The sequence below is a fragment of the Salarias fasciatus genome, assembly GCF_902148845.1.
Source record: "Salarias fasciatus chromosome 7 unlocalized genomic scaffold, fSalaFa1.1 super_scaffold_4, whole genome shotgun sequence".
In the NCBI taxonomy this organism is placed as follows: Eukaryota; Metazoa; Chordata; class Actinopteri; order Blenniiformes; family Blenniidae; genus Salarias; species Salarias fasciatus.
Window position 1 is genome coordinate 13,582,256 of NW_021941229.1, and position 16,968 is coordinate 13,599,223.

Below are 16,968 nucleotides of genomic sequence, written 5' to 3' on the forward strand. Positions count from 1 at the left end.
ATGCACACACCTCCACATACACCTCTGAGAAAATTACATTGCCTAATGAACCTTCACCGTGTTTGTCAGCTGTGGGTGGGGTTGGGGGGGGGGGGGGGGGGTAAAGCACCAACAGAAGACCCATGTATGCACAGGGAGAACATGCAAACTCCACACTGAAATCCCCGTGAGCCAAAACTCAAACAAGGGATCCTCATATTTAAACAAGACTCTCAGCCCTTGTACACTACCTGTTGACTATTCTTGGACTGAGAAGTCAAAAACAAAAAGTTCTCATCCAGTATTTTTTATTAACCTTTGATCAACTTGATTTGGGTGAAAGTTTCAGTCGATTTAGAAAATTATGGGTGAAATGCGCTCTACACTTCGTCCACTAGGTGGCAGTGTTACTGCAAATATTCACTGTACAGCGCTGCACACCGACATGATCCGCTTGAGGGATTTGAATGAAGTCTGCAGGCACTACTTACTGACATTCCTCTTTACATTCCTCTCTTTCTAATTGCACTCACGGCCAAATAACGGCGGAGAAATAGAAACAATGTGTTTGTTGACGCATTCGGGGGATTATAAAGGATACGAGTGTGAAATATGGCAAGCTCCAACAAGATTACTGGAAGACTTGCGCAAAAGTTCCACGACTTACATTTAATCCCAGTAAAAATAAACCCTGGCTGCCGTCCAGGTGAGGAGGTGAGCGCACGGCTCTGTCTCTTTAACCAGCAGACTCCCTGTCACCGTGGTCCCTCCCATTCCTCAGCCCCTCCAGCGCTGCTGGCCTGAGATGGGAGCGCAGCGCACACACCGCACCGCACCGCAGCACCATCACGGCCGGAACAGCGGGAGAAATCTGGACGGGAACAGCACTAAAATCTACGACGACACGGCACGGGAGGAAAATGGGATAACGACGCGGCCGGTTTATTTTCCTAGATGCTTTCTCTCGGTCCCTTTTGAGGAACTCAGATGTTGCCGTCGCTCACGTTGTGCGCTCTTCATCCATTCTCCTTGAGCGCTGCTGGTACAAAGGCGCTCGGTCCGGAGCTGCTGCAGCCTCTGGGATCACAGCTCCGTGAGTGGACCGGCTCTCTCAGACACACCGGGGATGTTGAACACAGACAGTGAGTAAAACCCACCAGGATTAACAAAAAACCCACTTTCTTCAATCCCCCTCCTCCTCCTCCCTGGGAACAAGACCACCCGTGTCACCCCGCGAAGACACTCTGTCATTGTGTCGAGGGGATTTTTTTTTTCTCTCTTCCCCTTAAACATTCCAGAAAGTGTCCTTTTGTGGAATAATGCAGGAGGAAGATGCGCTTTATGAGAGCCCTGTTTTCCTTGTCAGTGATCCGCCGGCTGCTCTCCTCCAGAATGGGATGTATTGTTGCGGCTGCGCAACCGACGACAAGTGTCAGCGATTAGACTGCGCGTCTGTGAGCGGCTTTCCTCAAGGCCTGGTATAAACAAGCGGAGGTGGCCATTGTTGATAAAGACTCTGACAAAGTGGACGTAAAAAAAAGGGGGAAAAAAAGAGAAAGAAAACCGTGTGCTCTCGTGTGAGCCGGGGTCGTTCAGTGAAATAAATCAGGCACAATATGGTGGAACCGGTGGGATTCATCGAGGCGTGGAAAGCGCAGTTCCCGGAGTCTGAACCCCCAAAGATGGAGCTGCGCTCTGTCGGAGGCATCGAGCAGGAGCTGGAGAAGTGCAAAGCGTCCATCAGACGCCTGGAGCAGGAGGTGAACAAGGAGCGCTTCCGCATGATCTACCTGCAGACCCTCCTGGCCAAGGAGAGGAAGAGCTACGACAAGCAGCGGTGGGGCTTCAGGAAGACGCCTCTCAATGAGGGGGTGGACCCTGCGGCCACACAGGGTGCAGAGTCCCCATCCCAGCAGCCGCACATGCAGGAGACCGGTGGGGTCGGAGGAGGAGGCGGGTACTGTGGCAGTGCAGGGGACAGGAGCCGTTTCCAGCCTCTTGGAGATGCGACCGGCAGGTCCAAACCCAGACCCCCGCCGGCCAGGAAGTCGGCCTCCCACGGCGACGGCCTGGAGTCGGCCTTTGAGATACCCCAGCAGGCCGAGTCGACTTCCTGCGACAACCTAGACGGCCTCTCGCCGTCCAAGCAGAGAGGCGGCGTTGCGTTGTCGCCTCGCAGGCCCACTCTTCCGCCCCCGGACAAGGAGCTGCCCTCTGACCCCAAGGACAAGCTGGGAATGGGACTGGGAGTAGCGGCTCTGAGGTCCAACTTCGAGCGGATCAAACGGGCTAACTCTCACTCTGCGGGTGATGTAGCGAAGGGCCAGGACAAGCAGCTGCCGCCACCGCCGCCGCCGTTCTACACAAACATGGAGTTCCACCACGAGAGGGGCTTGGTCAGGGTCAACGACCGTGACGTCTCTGACAAGATCAGCTCCCTGGGCAGCCAGGCCATGCAAATGGAGCGAAAGAGATCTCTGCACTCTCTCCCGGGTAATCTGGCCACGGTGGCAGGGGAGCTCCGGGCCAGGCCGGTTTACAGAGGCCGGTCCACTGAGAGCACCTGTGGCTACGACGCAGAATACGAAGATGGCGAGCCCAACCAGCGACACTCAGGGAGAGCCAACGGGGGCAAGCCTCCACCCCCGCCTTGGCAGCCCTCGGAGTTCCAGGCTTACTCCAGTGTTTATGTTGGGGGGGTGATGATGGGTGAAGGGGGCAGCGGGGATGGGAGGGGCGGCGGAGGGAGCGGCGGTGGAGTCACGATGAGAGACCACGGTGCCGGTGATGACCACCTCCTCACCTGGCCTCGCCGCTCCTACTCCCCGGGCAGCTTCGAGGATGTCGGTGGCGGCGGCGGGTACACGCCGGACTGCAGCTCCAATGAAAACCTGACGTCCAGCGAAGAGGACTTCTCCTCCGGCCAGTCCAGCCACGTCTCCCCGAGCCCCACCACGGCCTTTCGCCGGCCGTTTCGGGAAAAGAGCCGATCCCCGTCCCAGAACTCCCAGAACTCGCAGCACTCCTTTGACAGCAGCAGTCCTCCAACGCCGCAGTCTCAGAAGCGTCACCACCGGCAGCAGGGAGGCCATGTGGTCATGTCTGAGGCCACTATTGTGAGTGTTCGCAAGACCGGGCAAATCTGGCCACCTGCCGCCCATCATGACCTCATGCCCCACGGCCGAACGTCCCATGACAACAGTTTCCATGGAGACCACCTAGGTGAGTGCCGGCTATTGTGTGTAATCTACGTTGTGATGGAGAGCAGGTGGGCTGGAGCGCAAAACACATTTGTACAGTCTACCCCCGAACAACCGTCTGCTTGTGTGTGGAGGAAAGAAAACCGCCTGAAAGCCACGGTGAATGAGTGTTGACTGGTCCTGCTGGAATGATGTTGACACTGGTACGATAGTGATTTAAAACCCTTCTTCACGTATTCTACATTTAACTGTAATCCAACAAAGCAGCCAAATGTGTGAGTCTGGCAGTGTGTGTGTGGGTGCGTGTGTGTGTGTGTGTGCATGCAAACACACAGGACTGGGTGTCCTCTGGATGGCCTTGCGTGGGAGACAGATGAAAGATCCACCTCTGCTTATTCCTGGAATGTCAGCCGGGTGGGTGAACAATAAATGTGGTCAGTCTCGGCTGAAACTCCAGGTCTCCGCTTTCTCAGACGACTCCTGCAGCTGGCAGCGCGGAGTTATTAAGTACAGGTGTCTTTCTGCCTGTCTTTGTTTCTTATTGTCCTTCCTGAAACGCGACTAGAGAAACTCTTCCCTCGACCACAGGCTGACAGTCTCCATCAGCTTTTACCAGAACAAAAGAAATCCAACCTTATCTCCTCAAACAATTGTCTGTAGTATACCGAGCCGCTAAAGAGCAGTCGTCGAGCCGTGGCACCGGTAATGAACGGTCAACAGATAGATGTGCTGCCCAGAGCTGAAGTCATTGGCAGTGGATAACTGATCCTGTCATGCTGGAAGCACATCATTGTGTTGCTTGGAGAAAATCACATCGGGAAGCTTTGGCCGGCTGTAATTGCTCAGTGAAGTTTCCATTGTTGAAGGCAGTGCCAGGTCACAAGAGGAACAAACCAAACACGGCTGGGGCAGTTCAAATACTTGACATAATTGTCAGACACGGATTGTTGTTTATGGAGGTGCGGTGAGCAGCAGTCAAGCACATTTTGGTGACTTGTCTCTCAGCAGCTTTTCTGCTGTACATGTTAGTGCCGTTTGAGCCTTTCAGCGCTCACTGTATTGTAACAGATTTGGGACTGGCGCCCTTCTTGACCAGACAGGCAGCAGGATGCTGGCATCACTCACTCACTCTGAGTGCCAGGATGAACTGGAAAGAGGGGAGGAGGCAGATAGATAGATAGATACATAGATGGTGGAAGGGAGGGAAACACAGACAGTATCCGATGAGGGGAATGTGGAATACTGACGGATTCAGAAAGTTCTCTCCTCCTAACATCAGTATTAATTTGGTTTGTGATCCAGTTTTGAGAGCATTGCCTGTCACTCACGGCAGCTGCAACCTGATCGCTCTCCCTGCCTAAATGTCCTGAATGATGAACAGGTCTCTGTGCATCTATAATTCATTTATTGGAGGTGAAGCGCTGACACAGTGGCCCTGATGGAATCAGCTGAAATGCTTTTCCCAGACATGTTTGTATCCTGTTTGGAAACTCATCTCAGAAATACATTTGGGAAAGTGAAAGTGCCCCCCCCCCCTCTTAAGTAGCATTCAACATTCATTTTAAACAAATGACTTTATTAAGACTGAATTCTTGGCGTTGAAGATCAAAGTTTACTGTGCAGTTATCTGCAAACCGACATCGCGGGCCTTCGGCTAATAGCTGGCTGATTCTCCAGCTGCTATGTTTAGGATTATCACTGCGCTGTCTGCCCTCTTTGTTTTACCATCTTTTCCACAACAATGAGCCCTGTGGGAAGTTCGGCGAGCCGGAAGCGCAGGGATGGAGATCGAGGAGGGGAGGAGCAGGGGGTCGCAGACAGCGATGCATTTAGAAGGATAATCTGGAATTTATGAGAAGTCAAATGTTGTTTGGACGCCCTGCGGAGAGCTCTTGTTTTCTGGTTGAGGTTTTAAGCTGAGGGCAGACGGGCGTGATGTTGACAGCTCGGCGGACGATAACAATGAGCGTTGCGTCACCCAACACTGGCAGTGTGTTCACTTGCAACATCAATGTATGTGTGAGATGTTTGTCAGCCAGAAAGCAGAGTGGCGAGGATAGTAAAGGAGAAAGGAGAGGAGTAAAAGAGTGTGCTGTCGGTGGTGGGCGGCCGATGATAATAATGAAGTGTGGGACGGTGTTGTGAGGAAGACTGAGGGAGGCAGAGTGCAAGGCAGAGCTGTCGTTTCTCGCTTCATTGGTCAGGGATGCGGGGGCTGTGAAGAGGCACAGATGGGAAGAACTCTCCTGTTGTGTAACAGAAACACACACACACACACACACACACACACACACACAGAAGTTCACACACAAAGACACTAACCCTTGATGTTTACTCTTATACCTTTGGGCTACTTTGCCGTCAGCAGTAGGTGTACAGTGTGCATTCCTCTGTTGTGTCCTGAGATCATTTTCAGACTAGGTCAAAGAAGTAGTCTCTCCTCTTCTCTTCTCTTCTCTTCTCTTCTCTTCTCTTCTCTTCTCTTCTCTTCTCTTCTCTTCTCTTCTCTTGTGTCCATGGCAAATCGTATCATTTTCAATACAGTAACCAATATTATTGAACGCTCACCTCGTCTCTTACGTCAAGCTGTTGGAAAAGTTTGAACACATGGAAAATTAACGCCCGGACAGGGAACGCTATGAAAAGAAAAACAGCAGGAAACCTTTTCAACTGCCAGCGATTTCATTTGTGAGCTGATTGAACAAACATGAGCAGCGCAGAGTTTTATCATCACCCTGACTCCATTTTTCATGTCCTCCCACGGCAGCGAGGAAAATTATCGCTCGCTGTAAAGCCAATGACTTGAAAAAGTGAAAGTTAATGACCGAACCAGTAAAAACAGTCCGTAACCCACGGGGAGGCAGAGACAAGTTGAGTTTTGAGTCATAGTAGATTTAGTTTTTAACAAACAGAGTCCCTATTTTGTACAAGTGGCCTCACTCAGAGCACGAGTTCAGCAAGTTTTCATGAGGTCATTTCATTGAAGAAAAGCGCCTTTCACTGCACTCTGCGATGACCAGAAGCAGCGAGTCTCTCCCCATACGTTGTTTCCATTAGTTCATGCGAGGGAAAATCGGCCTTTAAACCGGTGAATACGAATACCTGTGGGTTTGTGTCTCTGACGGCGGGGATGCCAAAGCTGGACGGACCGTAGAAAGCTTCAATGGCTTTATTGTCCACTTGACTCCCGCTCCGTCAGCTGGATCCTGCCCGCGGCGGTATTTCTGTGCAGGTACAGCCTCTCGCTAGTGCAGTACAGTAAACACGTTTCACCAAAAACAAACAGTTTGTCTTATTAAAATCAGAATTATGCTTGTTGCATGTTTGGGATTCCTTGACACAACCTATAAAAGCGTTCTGATGAGTGGAGATAACGGTCCATCCCAGCAGTGTGTAGGGCTTGCAGAGTTACCAGTCTACTCTCAACCGTTGTGTGTGTGTGTGTGAGGGTTTGTCCTTTTTATCATGTGATTCATCGTGTGTTTCCACACGCGAGCAGGGCGGGGATGGAAGATGAAAAGAAATGCTTTACAGCCGTCTGGCGCGGCACCGTGACCCCCATTTTCACACCGGCTGGGGAGTGACTGCAGCTCTTAAAGAGCCTTGTTCGCTGTGTGTGAGGGGTTCAGTGAAAGGCTGGGTTACCTCAGCCGCCTCGCAGGAGCTTGCAGGCTCACGGTCAGACCCTGATGGGGAGAAGGGGGGGGGGGAGGATTGGAGGGGGGTGAGGAAGGAAGGGGGTTGGATTTTGAGCTGATCTGTCTCTTTTTTGCCAGCTGGGCGCTCAACCTGAGCTTTCACTCGTCTGGTACAACCTGCTCAGACCAATTCTGCAGACACAAAGCTGTCCTGTGGCCCCTTTTTCAAGGGCAATGGAAGAAAACGTGTTTTCTCAAAATCATTATCTAATTATTAACCCTTTTCTGTCACACAACTAGCTAAAGATGTACGTTTATTTTACTGAATATTTTTTTTAAATCATCACTTTAAGTATGTATCTTCTCCGACAAAGAAAACAGAAGAAATTGTGCAGCATGAACTGCTTTGTTGACCCATGACTTATGTGATTAGCATATATAAGATTATAAAAGATAGTCTATAACATTTTTATCAAAATGTGAAAACACTGCTGCTGGTGGAAACTGCAGATGCATGTCATAGAAAAAATACAGACAAAATTAAATGGAACAACAAATCTGGAGCACATCTTAAACCACAAAGACATTAGCATCATTTACTAAATTGTTGATCAGAACTAAACAGGATCGATAACATACTGCTGTTTACCAAGGAGTTTAAATGGAGCTTCACTTTCTGTGGCGACTGAGGATCAGTTGGGAGAGCGAGGTATTTTCAAATATCATGATTGGTGGTTTGATTCCTCTCCACACATCTTTGGACAACACTGCATGAATCCCTGAGTGGATCATCTTGCATGGTGGCATCCCCATTAGCTACCAACAGTGTGAAAAGTGCTCTGAAAATGGTGAAAATGTGGTGGATGAACGTCGTCCACTTCCTGTTATTTTGTGCCCATCAGCTGAATCTATGGAGGTGGTCTGAGGGCAGAGTTGATGCTAAATATGACTCAGAAATGCTGAAACATTTGAGATTGGTTAACCTGCTAACACAGATAGATCTGCAAGACAATACATAGAGGTCAGGGGTCGTCATATTTTGTTAATTTTGGATGATTTTTTTGACAAAATACATAATCTGTACCTTGAAACTCATTGCATAAGCTATTATAATATATAAAACAATAGTGTGTCATCTCCCAAAATCATGTAAAAATTACACAGATCAGTACAAATGTCATGTAAATAGAGGAGGTTTTTGCTCGCAGCGCTCAGGAGGTGTCTGAAATGTTGCCTGGCTGTGTTGCGTTGCCCAGCCTGGCTCTGAGGCTGGCCTGGCCTTGCTGGGCTGGCAGCGGATGGCAGGGTGGAGCAGCTCCAGGAACTCCCCAGTGACAGAAAAACTGCTGCTTTGTGAGGCCGGAGCAGGGAGGTCGGCCCTCCTCTCCACCTCTGTGTGTGTTTTATCTACGTGGAAATAATGGCTTTGAGGATAGGTGTGTGTTCTGTCTGTTACTTCTCTGCCTGCAGTGAAATATGAATGTTGGAGCTAACAGAAAGATAACGATCATCTTATAAACAAACGTGAACGCACACTCCTTCTCTTGGAAAGGCTCATTACTCTTCCCTGCTTCTGTTCTTGTCCTTTTTTTTGTGTGCTTATATATATTTTTTATGCCAAGCACCCAACCACAGTCTTGCCACTGGGGATTGACAGAGCTTGTAAAAAAAAAACAAACCCAAAAAAAAAATAGGAATTGGAAAATCCCAGACATATATTTTGTTGACCGGCTTTCCCTGTTTAAAACGGTCTTTTCCTCTGAATGGCGGCCATATTGGCCTGTGTTGTTGCCGTCGCTCCGCTTGTCATCTGGACCGGCCGCACTGCAGGAAAACACTGCTAGTTAGTGTCCAGCGCTAACCGCCTGCCACAGGCCTTTGGCCTTCCAGGAAGTCCTTGCTGTGTGTGTGTGTGTGTGTGTCTGTGTGTGTGTGTTTATGCATAACCCAGGTTAGCTGCATGGGTTATTAATCACAGCTCGCTCTCTGAGGGACCCGGCTGAGGTTGAGGGTCGAATGGTGGGGAAAAAAACAGACCTGGCTTCTGGTTTCTGGTTAAAACCACAAAGCAATTTGGCTTCTATGAAGATTAATAACGCAGTGAGCCTCAAGGCTGCCAGCACTGCGCAGGGCTGGCACACTTGCTGCTGCCGATATCGATGTTAAAGGGGCAGTTTACAAAGAAACCAGTTCCAAAGAATGACTGAACAGTATGCAAAGTGTCATTAAAAAACAAGATTTTATGATTTACAAATACATGAATAAATATTTTAATTCACAACAAACCGTTTTCAATGCGTCAGGTGATGATTTGTCCCAATCTATTTGGAATTGAGGCTAAATGACTTCTCGTATTCTTGCCTCAATGTCTTAACTTGTTACAAAATCCACTGATTTATCGATATAGCCTAAACAGAACGCCCACCTGATAAAACCTCCTTCTGAAGTCAAAGTCAGACATTTCTAGATTCCTTTTTGGTTGTTCTCTTCTCATGTACATGTTTGATGTGTTTTATGTTTCACACACCTGGTGCCCTTCCTGACCCAACATCAGTGAGATTTAAGCATCTGGTTACAAGCTTGCTTCTCTTTTCACAGTAGGCAACCAGTAACCTCTAACTGTCAAATATTTGAATTTCAGTTTACAATTTCATTAGTTTTATATCTGCCTAATTAGGAGGATTGTAGGTGTATGTATAATGCAGAAAATTTGATAAATAGTTTAGAAAAAAAATTAAACACAAATACTTAATTATTGCAGTGGTGGTGGAGCTGGTTGATAATAAATTGATTATTTTGGAATTGTATTTATCGATCTGCATCACAGATCACATGTGCAGCCGACTGATCCTCTCTTGTGGATTAAAGGGTAGCAGAAACCTGTCTAGTCATGCAAATGTGTAAGCTTTAATCTCTGCTCTTTAGTTTGGGGAATTATAACCCAGTAACAATCAGATTTCCATTATTTTCTTCCCTCCCCTCTCCCAACACCACATTCATTACAACCCTAATGCATCCTGTCCCATATTTTACACTCAGGATTATCGTTGCTTACAAAGCGGCGCCGGTGCGAATGCATGTTGAACAGCAGTGATCGGCGCCTCACAAAGAACAATAGCAAGGTCCAATCAGCACTGACTCAGTGGTGACGTTTCCACGCTGAATCATGTATTATTGAATCAGTTTTACCAGTAAAGAGAATTCAGATTTAAAGAAAAGCTTTATTGAATCCAGATCTTCCTCTCTTTTTTTCCTCCCTAAAGCTCTTCCTGCATCTCCTTCTTTCCCTTTATACCCCCACATCGTTCCAATTTGCTCTTTTTTTTTCTTTATCTGCTCCTTTAAACAGCTGCTGCCAGTTGCTTTTCGCTCGGAGCCAATTAGGAGGGCATCACCTCTCTGACTTTGGTTTTTTTTTTTTTTTTTTTTTGTGGGATTTTCACCCCGAAAAAATAAAAGGAAAAAAGCAGTGAAAGATCAAAGCCATGCTTCCTTCTCCCTTCCCCCTCCCTCTGCGGGATAAAGCAGGCCTCTCCCTGTAATTGTTGTAGAAGGGTTTACCTGACGAATCCCTATAAAACAACCCAATCAATGCCGACTGTCAGCAGCAGGCGTCCTTGTTACGGAGCAGGATGGACCGCCGAGGCTCCCCCTCCAGCTCCAGCTCAGCTGATTCAAAAGACCTTCTCCCTGTTTTTTTTTTTTTTTCTTTGTGTCTCCTCTTCCTGATATTTTCCCGTCTTGGTGTCTGTTCCTTCGCTCAGTCCGTTTATCATGCATGAAAACCTTCAACCTGTGTAGTTTTTCTTTTTTTCCACAAAATAATAAGATAAATCAAGTTGAGACTTAGTGATTTTTGTGGTTTGGATCATCTTGAATACAATGTGGAGTTTGTTTTTTTTTTCTTCAAATTCTTTCAGATCTGTTTCATATTTCCTTTTCTTTTTAACCCATTTTTATCTTAGAAAACCTCAACTACCGTTTTTTTCCTTGTAAATGTGACACCATTTGAAAAGGAAATAAACTTTAATGGTATAAGATTTATTGCCACAAAGCAAAAATAACCTACCAAACTCAGATTTCCTTTTATTTTTCTTCATAGTTTATTAGGAAATCTCACATGCTGAACATGAAGATTACAGACTTGGTTACGAGGCAACATGTTTGCAATTATTTGATCAGGTTTCCTTCTGGAACAATCCTTTCTGTTGAAAAGTCTCCTGCGATGCCCGCTGCAGTTTTATGTTACTCCATCTGGAAAAAAAATACATATGTTTAAAATATCAACAGCAGATTTGGTAACGTAAATACAGTTTTAATGCCTCGGCTCCATGAAGTCATTGAGCCCTAATATGAACTCGCGTTGTAGGAAATTCTGACTTCAACAAAAGTTTTTACAAAGCAGCAACTTGAAATACGGAGTGAGGACTGCGTTATTGTTTTTCGGGAGCCACAGAAGAGATCAGTGTCTTCCCACATGGACCGAAAAAAGAAATAACTTCCACTGTAAAACTGAAAATCTGGAGATGAGTGAGAGGAAACTCCAACCATTATTAGCCTTCTGCTGCCTCCGATGATGAAGGGGCCGAGGATGAGAGCGTTTATCCTCTTCCCTCGTGATGGACAGGTCTCGTGCACATGCACATGCACATGGCTCCCCTCAATCTCTGTTTTCTCGATCTGCAAACACGGGTGGAGATGGACTGTTTCCGTCAGTGTGGATGTGTTTATTTCCAGAAAATTAGATGAGGAGGTGATGCAAGATGCTTTTCCCTTCTCTTCCTGCTGTTGCCATTTATTCACTAAAAATAGTGACAGAAACCTGCAAACAAAAAAGGCCTTTTGGGTATTATTTTTCAGGTCACAGAATAATCAAGAAGATAATCCATCTGTCTTTTATTCTTGTTCCATCCAAGTATGGGTAACTGAGATCATGCTAAGATTTTTTTTATTGAGGATTCAATGTTTCCTTCAGACAAAGCTGGGAGACTGAGCAGTTTCTTTCTTTTTCTGGAGCCAGAAGAACCAAAAACATGTTTGTTGACCACACTCTGACTTTTGAGGACATTTCTTATAATTTGGTTTGAATTCTGGATTCGGCCCGGTCTAAATGTGATCTCTGCTCCGGCTCCAGCTCTGTTCCACAGGACCAGGTTGGCGCTTCGTCGATTCGAGTTATTGACTTGGTGGAAACACATTTATCGGGGACGGATATCTACGATTTCCAGCGGCTTTATGTGTTTCCGACTGAGTTGCCTCGTTGGGATTGCATTTTGAAAGCGTCTTGAAATAACTTAGCAACAAACCCCTGCAGCTTCAGCCTGATGGGAGTCAGGATCCTCCACCAGGCCTGCCATACACTGGAGAAAAACAAACTCAATGAATGGACTTGTTTTGGGGTTTTCTTCTTTTTTTTGGTGTGTTTTATTTGAGCAGCTTGGAACAGATCCAAGCCAGAAGAAGCTTTTTAAAACCAGTCTGCGCTGTTGGCTTGAACACACACACACACAACAAAACAGAGGACTCATTACCTGGCACACAGCGCCTGGACTGTTACTTCACAGGCCTTCTGCCACCTCTGTGCCCGTCAGCTCTCCTCTCTCGTCGTCTTTCTCAGAGTTTGTGTCCTTTCTCCTTCCCTCCGGCTCTTTGCTGTTGGATCTGTGTTTGCCCTGGGTGGCTGGATGGGTTTGCTCAGTTGTTGAGGGTTGCCCAGGCTATTAGAGATATGTGTGTGTGTGTTTTAGATTTCGGGGTTTCCAACCTGCTGTGCAGGTATCGCAACACCAATGCTGTAAAAATACCACATTATCGGGCTAATGAGCGACGCTGGCTGCGGATCAGCTGGCCGTGTGTGTGTCTGCTGAGTGCAGTGAGCACGCCGGAGTAAAACCACGCTTCATAAATGACTGAACCAACGTTTTCTGTTTATTCAGTGAGTCACGGCTCATCGCTGGACGCTCCTCAGCTGATGAGTCAGTTCGTCTGAACAGTTTTTATCAGAAGCTGTGTTGTAATGCAGTCAGAAATGCGGATATATTGGAAGACCCTTGAGAGTGGCAGTGTGGTTTTTGCGAGTCTCTGTTTGATTCATTAAGAAAAACACTAGTGAGAAACTTTTTTTTAAATCCATTATGATCTGAAATATATGGAGATCCTAAATTGCCTCTAGGTGTGAATATGAGTGTGTGTGGTTGTGTTTGTTTTGCCCTGTCTGGACTGGCGTCCGGGGCGTATCCTGCCCTCGCCCATAGTAAACTGGGATTGGCTTCAGCGCAGAATAAAGCTGTATAGAAGATGGACAACCTGCCGATGCACAATATCCACATGACTTCATACTAAAAAGATAAATAGCATACGTCAGAAAGAACGGTGAAATTGGTGCATCGTGAATGACGGTGTGGGGTGCCAACAGCGTTACAAGTAACTTTAAGGAAAAAAAACTTGAACTAATGAGGTCATTTCCTGGATATTGATGGACTCAGCAGAAACGACGTGCTTGTTGTTTGAAGGACGGCTGCACAGATGGAGGGACGGGAGGAAAGTCTCCCAAACTGCCCGAGCCGAGGCTCCATCGATTTGGAGAGGGAGATCAAAATCTGTCTGGTCTGAACAAGACATTTGTAAACGTCAAAAAAAAAAACATTGGAGGGAAAAAAAAACATTTCAGTAGCTGCGATGAGGTGTGCCGTTTCAAACCTTCTTCCTCTGGCTGTTGCTCCCTTTTTATTGTCTGTTTTTTGTTGAGCGGCGAGTTGCAGAGGGACTGGATAACCGTCGGCTCGCTGGGAAGATCAGATTTCATGTTGCGATCTTCCTCCATCCCTTCCCCGAATGCCCTTTGGTAACATCGCTCCTTCTGTGAAATCTCTTTTATGTCACTTAATATCCCCCCCTCCCTCTCTCCCTGGACCATTCTCTCTCTCTCTCTCTCTCTCTCTCTCTCTCTCTCTCTCTCTCTCTCTCTCTCTCTCTCTCTCTCTCTCTCTCTCTCTCTCTCTCTCTCTCTCTCTCTCTCTCAGCCTGAAGCGCTCTCGCAGTATAAATGCTGATTTTAAGCCCAATTTGCCCATGACAACTGATTCTGAAGTTTGTAGAGCGACAGCACTTGTCTGCAAAGATAGAGGACCCGGCAGCATGTACAGTGGATATTTTTAGGATTTTTCTTCATTTCCTTTCAGTGCAATCCTGATAATATCAAACGTGCCCCATTTTATATATATATATATAAAAAAGACTTCTGCATAATACTGAATGTGAGCCGGAGCAGAAAATGTGAATAGAAATCATTTATCTGCAGAAATCTGTCATTAAATGTGTGATGTGGAGTCTTTTCACAGTCAGACAGAATTTTAAAATCCTTTTATCAGCCGCTGCTTTGTGCCTCTCTGTCTTTCCATCCCAGCCTATTGTTAGTGCTCCTTTCTTCTGACAGGCAGCAGAATCCACGCCAGCAGCTTCTCCTCCTCCTACGTACCTACGCGGGGGCAAAATGGAGATGAGAAATCCCACTCTCCAGCTCTGCCGGCTCAACCTGTGCGCCCTTAGTAAAAGCACTTCAAATTTTTCAGTGTTGCAGAGGATGGGGGGGGGGGGGGGAATGGCTTAATGGCCACTCTGGGTAGTTTCTGTCAGAGCAGTTCTCTGGTCTGATCTGGACTCTGTAAAGTCTTCTACGAAAAGCTCGTGCAAATAACCCTGACTGCGAGATAGCAAGGGCATCCTGGAGCCGGGTGGCGATCGCTCCGGACTCGTCCTGCACGTTTGCGTTATTAACACATCAAAAATGAGCCCGGAAGCGGCGGGGGAAGAATAAAACACACTCACTGTGACAACGTGTCAACAGAGAAGCTCCTCTTATGACTGTGCTTTCTTTATTTAGGAGCGGATAATGGAGGACAGAGCTCTGCATGAATGTAGGAGGATGATATGAACTGATTCCACATGTGTATCTCTTGATCTGCAGCATCCACATGGCGTCCGCATGGCCCGACACGCATCTTCAGCTTTTCAGTTAAAGTTTTTGGCATTTTTCTCTCATTCTTTGTCAGCGTCTGGCTTTTTCTTTCTCTGCTTCCTTTTATTTTTTTTTTTACTTTTTTTCTTTCTCTGAATGTTTCCAGTTTTAGAGTACATACAGTATCATCCCTTTGTCATCGTCTGTGCCGTTCTCCCTCATTTGGCCCACTTTATAGGCCTATAAATGGCAGAGCGTGCTCAGGGCGAAGTAGCTGCGAATGGCTGGAAGTGACAGCCCAAGAAGTCTTTTCTCGGCCGCATCTGTAAGAAAGACGTACGATTGCTTTTCCAGCTGAATTTGAAACCGCATTTTGTGTCTCCTGTCTGACAGTATATACAGTAAGCTGCAGATTCCCGCAGTGTGGAGCGCCAGAAGGGGTGACACAGTTTTGTGGGCCAAACCATAAGTTGGCATCGACCGGGTTTCCTTGACAAAAATCAAATGGGATTTTTCCAACGGGCTTTGGGGTTGTGGAAAATAAAAGGACTTGTCACACATGAAAATTCACAATACTTACTTTGCTCAACAGTCTTTACAGTTGAACAAACGTTTTGTGTGAAAAGCATTAATATAGATATCAAATGCTAATTTCAGCACTCAGACACAGCTTTAGATTGAATAGTTTAAATTTTGTACATCAGTGTTCGTTCATTGATTTAGCCTAAAAACAGAAGAAATAAGTTCTCAATTTTACGACTGATTCCTGCTGCATTCCGTTTTTCACAGCTCCGCTGAGTAAATCTATATGCGCTCAGTATTTCTCTGTGCCATCATCACGTCATTACATCAGCAAACAGATACAGACATTGAGGAACAAGCTTCCAGTCTCGTGCCCTTGCAGCGCTGCCTACACACTAATTGACTGCAAAATCCGGATAAAAGTGTGTTTGCAGGCTCCGCTCCGCCTCCCGCCCTCATCCCTTTCTCCGTCATTCATTATTGATGCTGGAGCCCACTTGTTGCAAAAACTAGAAACTGTCTATCGTAGCACAGCGTTTCCAATTACTGGTTCTCTCCCCAGCAGCCAGTTTACAGTCAATAAATGCCTCCATTCACACAAATGAACATGCTAATATTTACATATTTGAGCATAATCTGCATAAACAGCGTAATGAAGCTGTAGAACTGTTGCCTTGTTGCAGAGCTGTTACCACAGCAGCCTGGTGTCAATCTGGATTATCATTCACTCTTTATTAGTCTGTGTTTCGATTACAGTGATGTCTTAGAGGTGTAAGTTTGCATGTTTTTGTAGGACATAAATGGGTTTTTCTTGGGTTCCTCCCAAACTCCAGAGACATGCTCGTTAGGACAGAATGCGGTTAATGCAGTGAAGCAAACACCCCCCCCTCCAATGATCTTTGTTCTCCTCCTGGGAACTCGACACTTTCCCTGACCAAAACTAACTTTGTTCCTGCTCAGATCGTTTTGAGAAGAACGGGTTCTATTTAACTGATGACTACAAATTGATCACAGTTTGGAATGTGTGTGTGGGTGTCTGTGTGTCTGTGTGAATCTTGTGATGGCTCGACCTGTGTCAGCTGCTTCAGGCGTCCTCATCCGACTCAGGATTATGTCTGTATGAAAGCTGTATGGTGGTTACTTAGACAGTTTCATTCTTCACAGCTTGTTTTGCATTGATATCATTGAGTTACCTCTAATGCATGTTTTGGTTCTTGGAGAAAATCCAAACAAACGGATTGTGAAGACATAAACGGTGGAGGAATTTCCTAAGAAGCCTGGACTCGAACTTGATGTAATTTCGCTGTGAGGTGAGATTCTTCACACTTACCCACAATGCATCTTAAAATAATCCAGGTTTCCAGAGCTGAGATAATAGTTTTCCTACTAAAACTGGTAATCCGACAGCAGCAGTGTTTTCGCACGCTTCATTTTCTTTGTGTTTTCAGCTGCAAATTTTAAAGCACATCTGAGTGTGTAACTGCTTATGAGCGTAAACCTTGAATGGTCAGGAGCCCAAAATTAGGGGTGTCAAGCAAACAACAGATTTGGTCAATGATGTGAGTGTGTGTGTGCACGCAACAGTCTTACCTCCGCAATTTATCCTGTTTACACGACATGAAATCACAAGTTTACATTACATGCAGGGAATCCTGTTCTTCCACTCGTATTT

At 46.5% G+C, this 16,968-nt stretch overlaps 1 protein-coding gene across 1 annotated transcript in view; it reads left to right on the forward strand.

Annotated features, from left to right (window-relative positions):
• The first annotated feature begins 1,526 nt into the window (after window positions 1-1,526).
• The window catches only part of bcr (BCR activator of RhoGEF and GTPase), an 83,676-nt gene continuing 68,234 nt past the window's right edge, over window positions 1,527-16,968 (forward strand). The window contains exon 1 of the mRNA XM_030085229.1: window positions 1,527-3,201. Within this exon, the coding sequence (XP_029941089.1) occupies window positions 1,596-3,201 (1,606 nt within the window). The 5' untranslated portion in view covers window positions 1,527-1,595. The remainder of the gene's footprint in view (window positions 3,202-16,968) is intronic.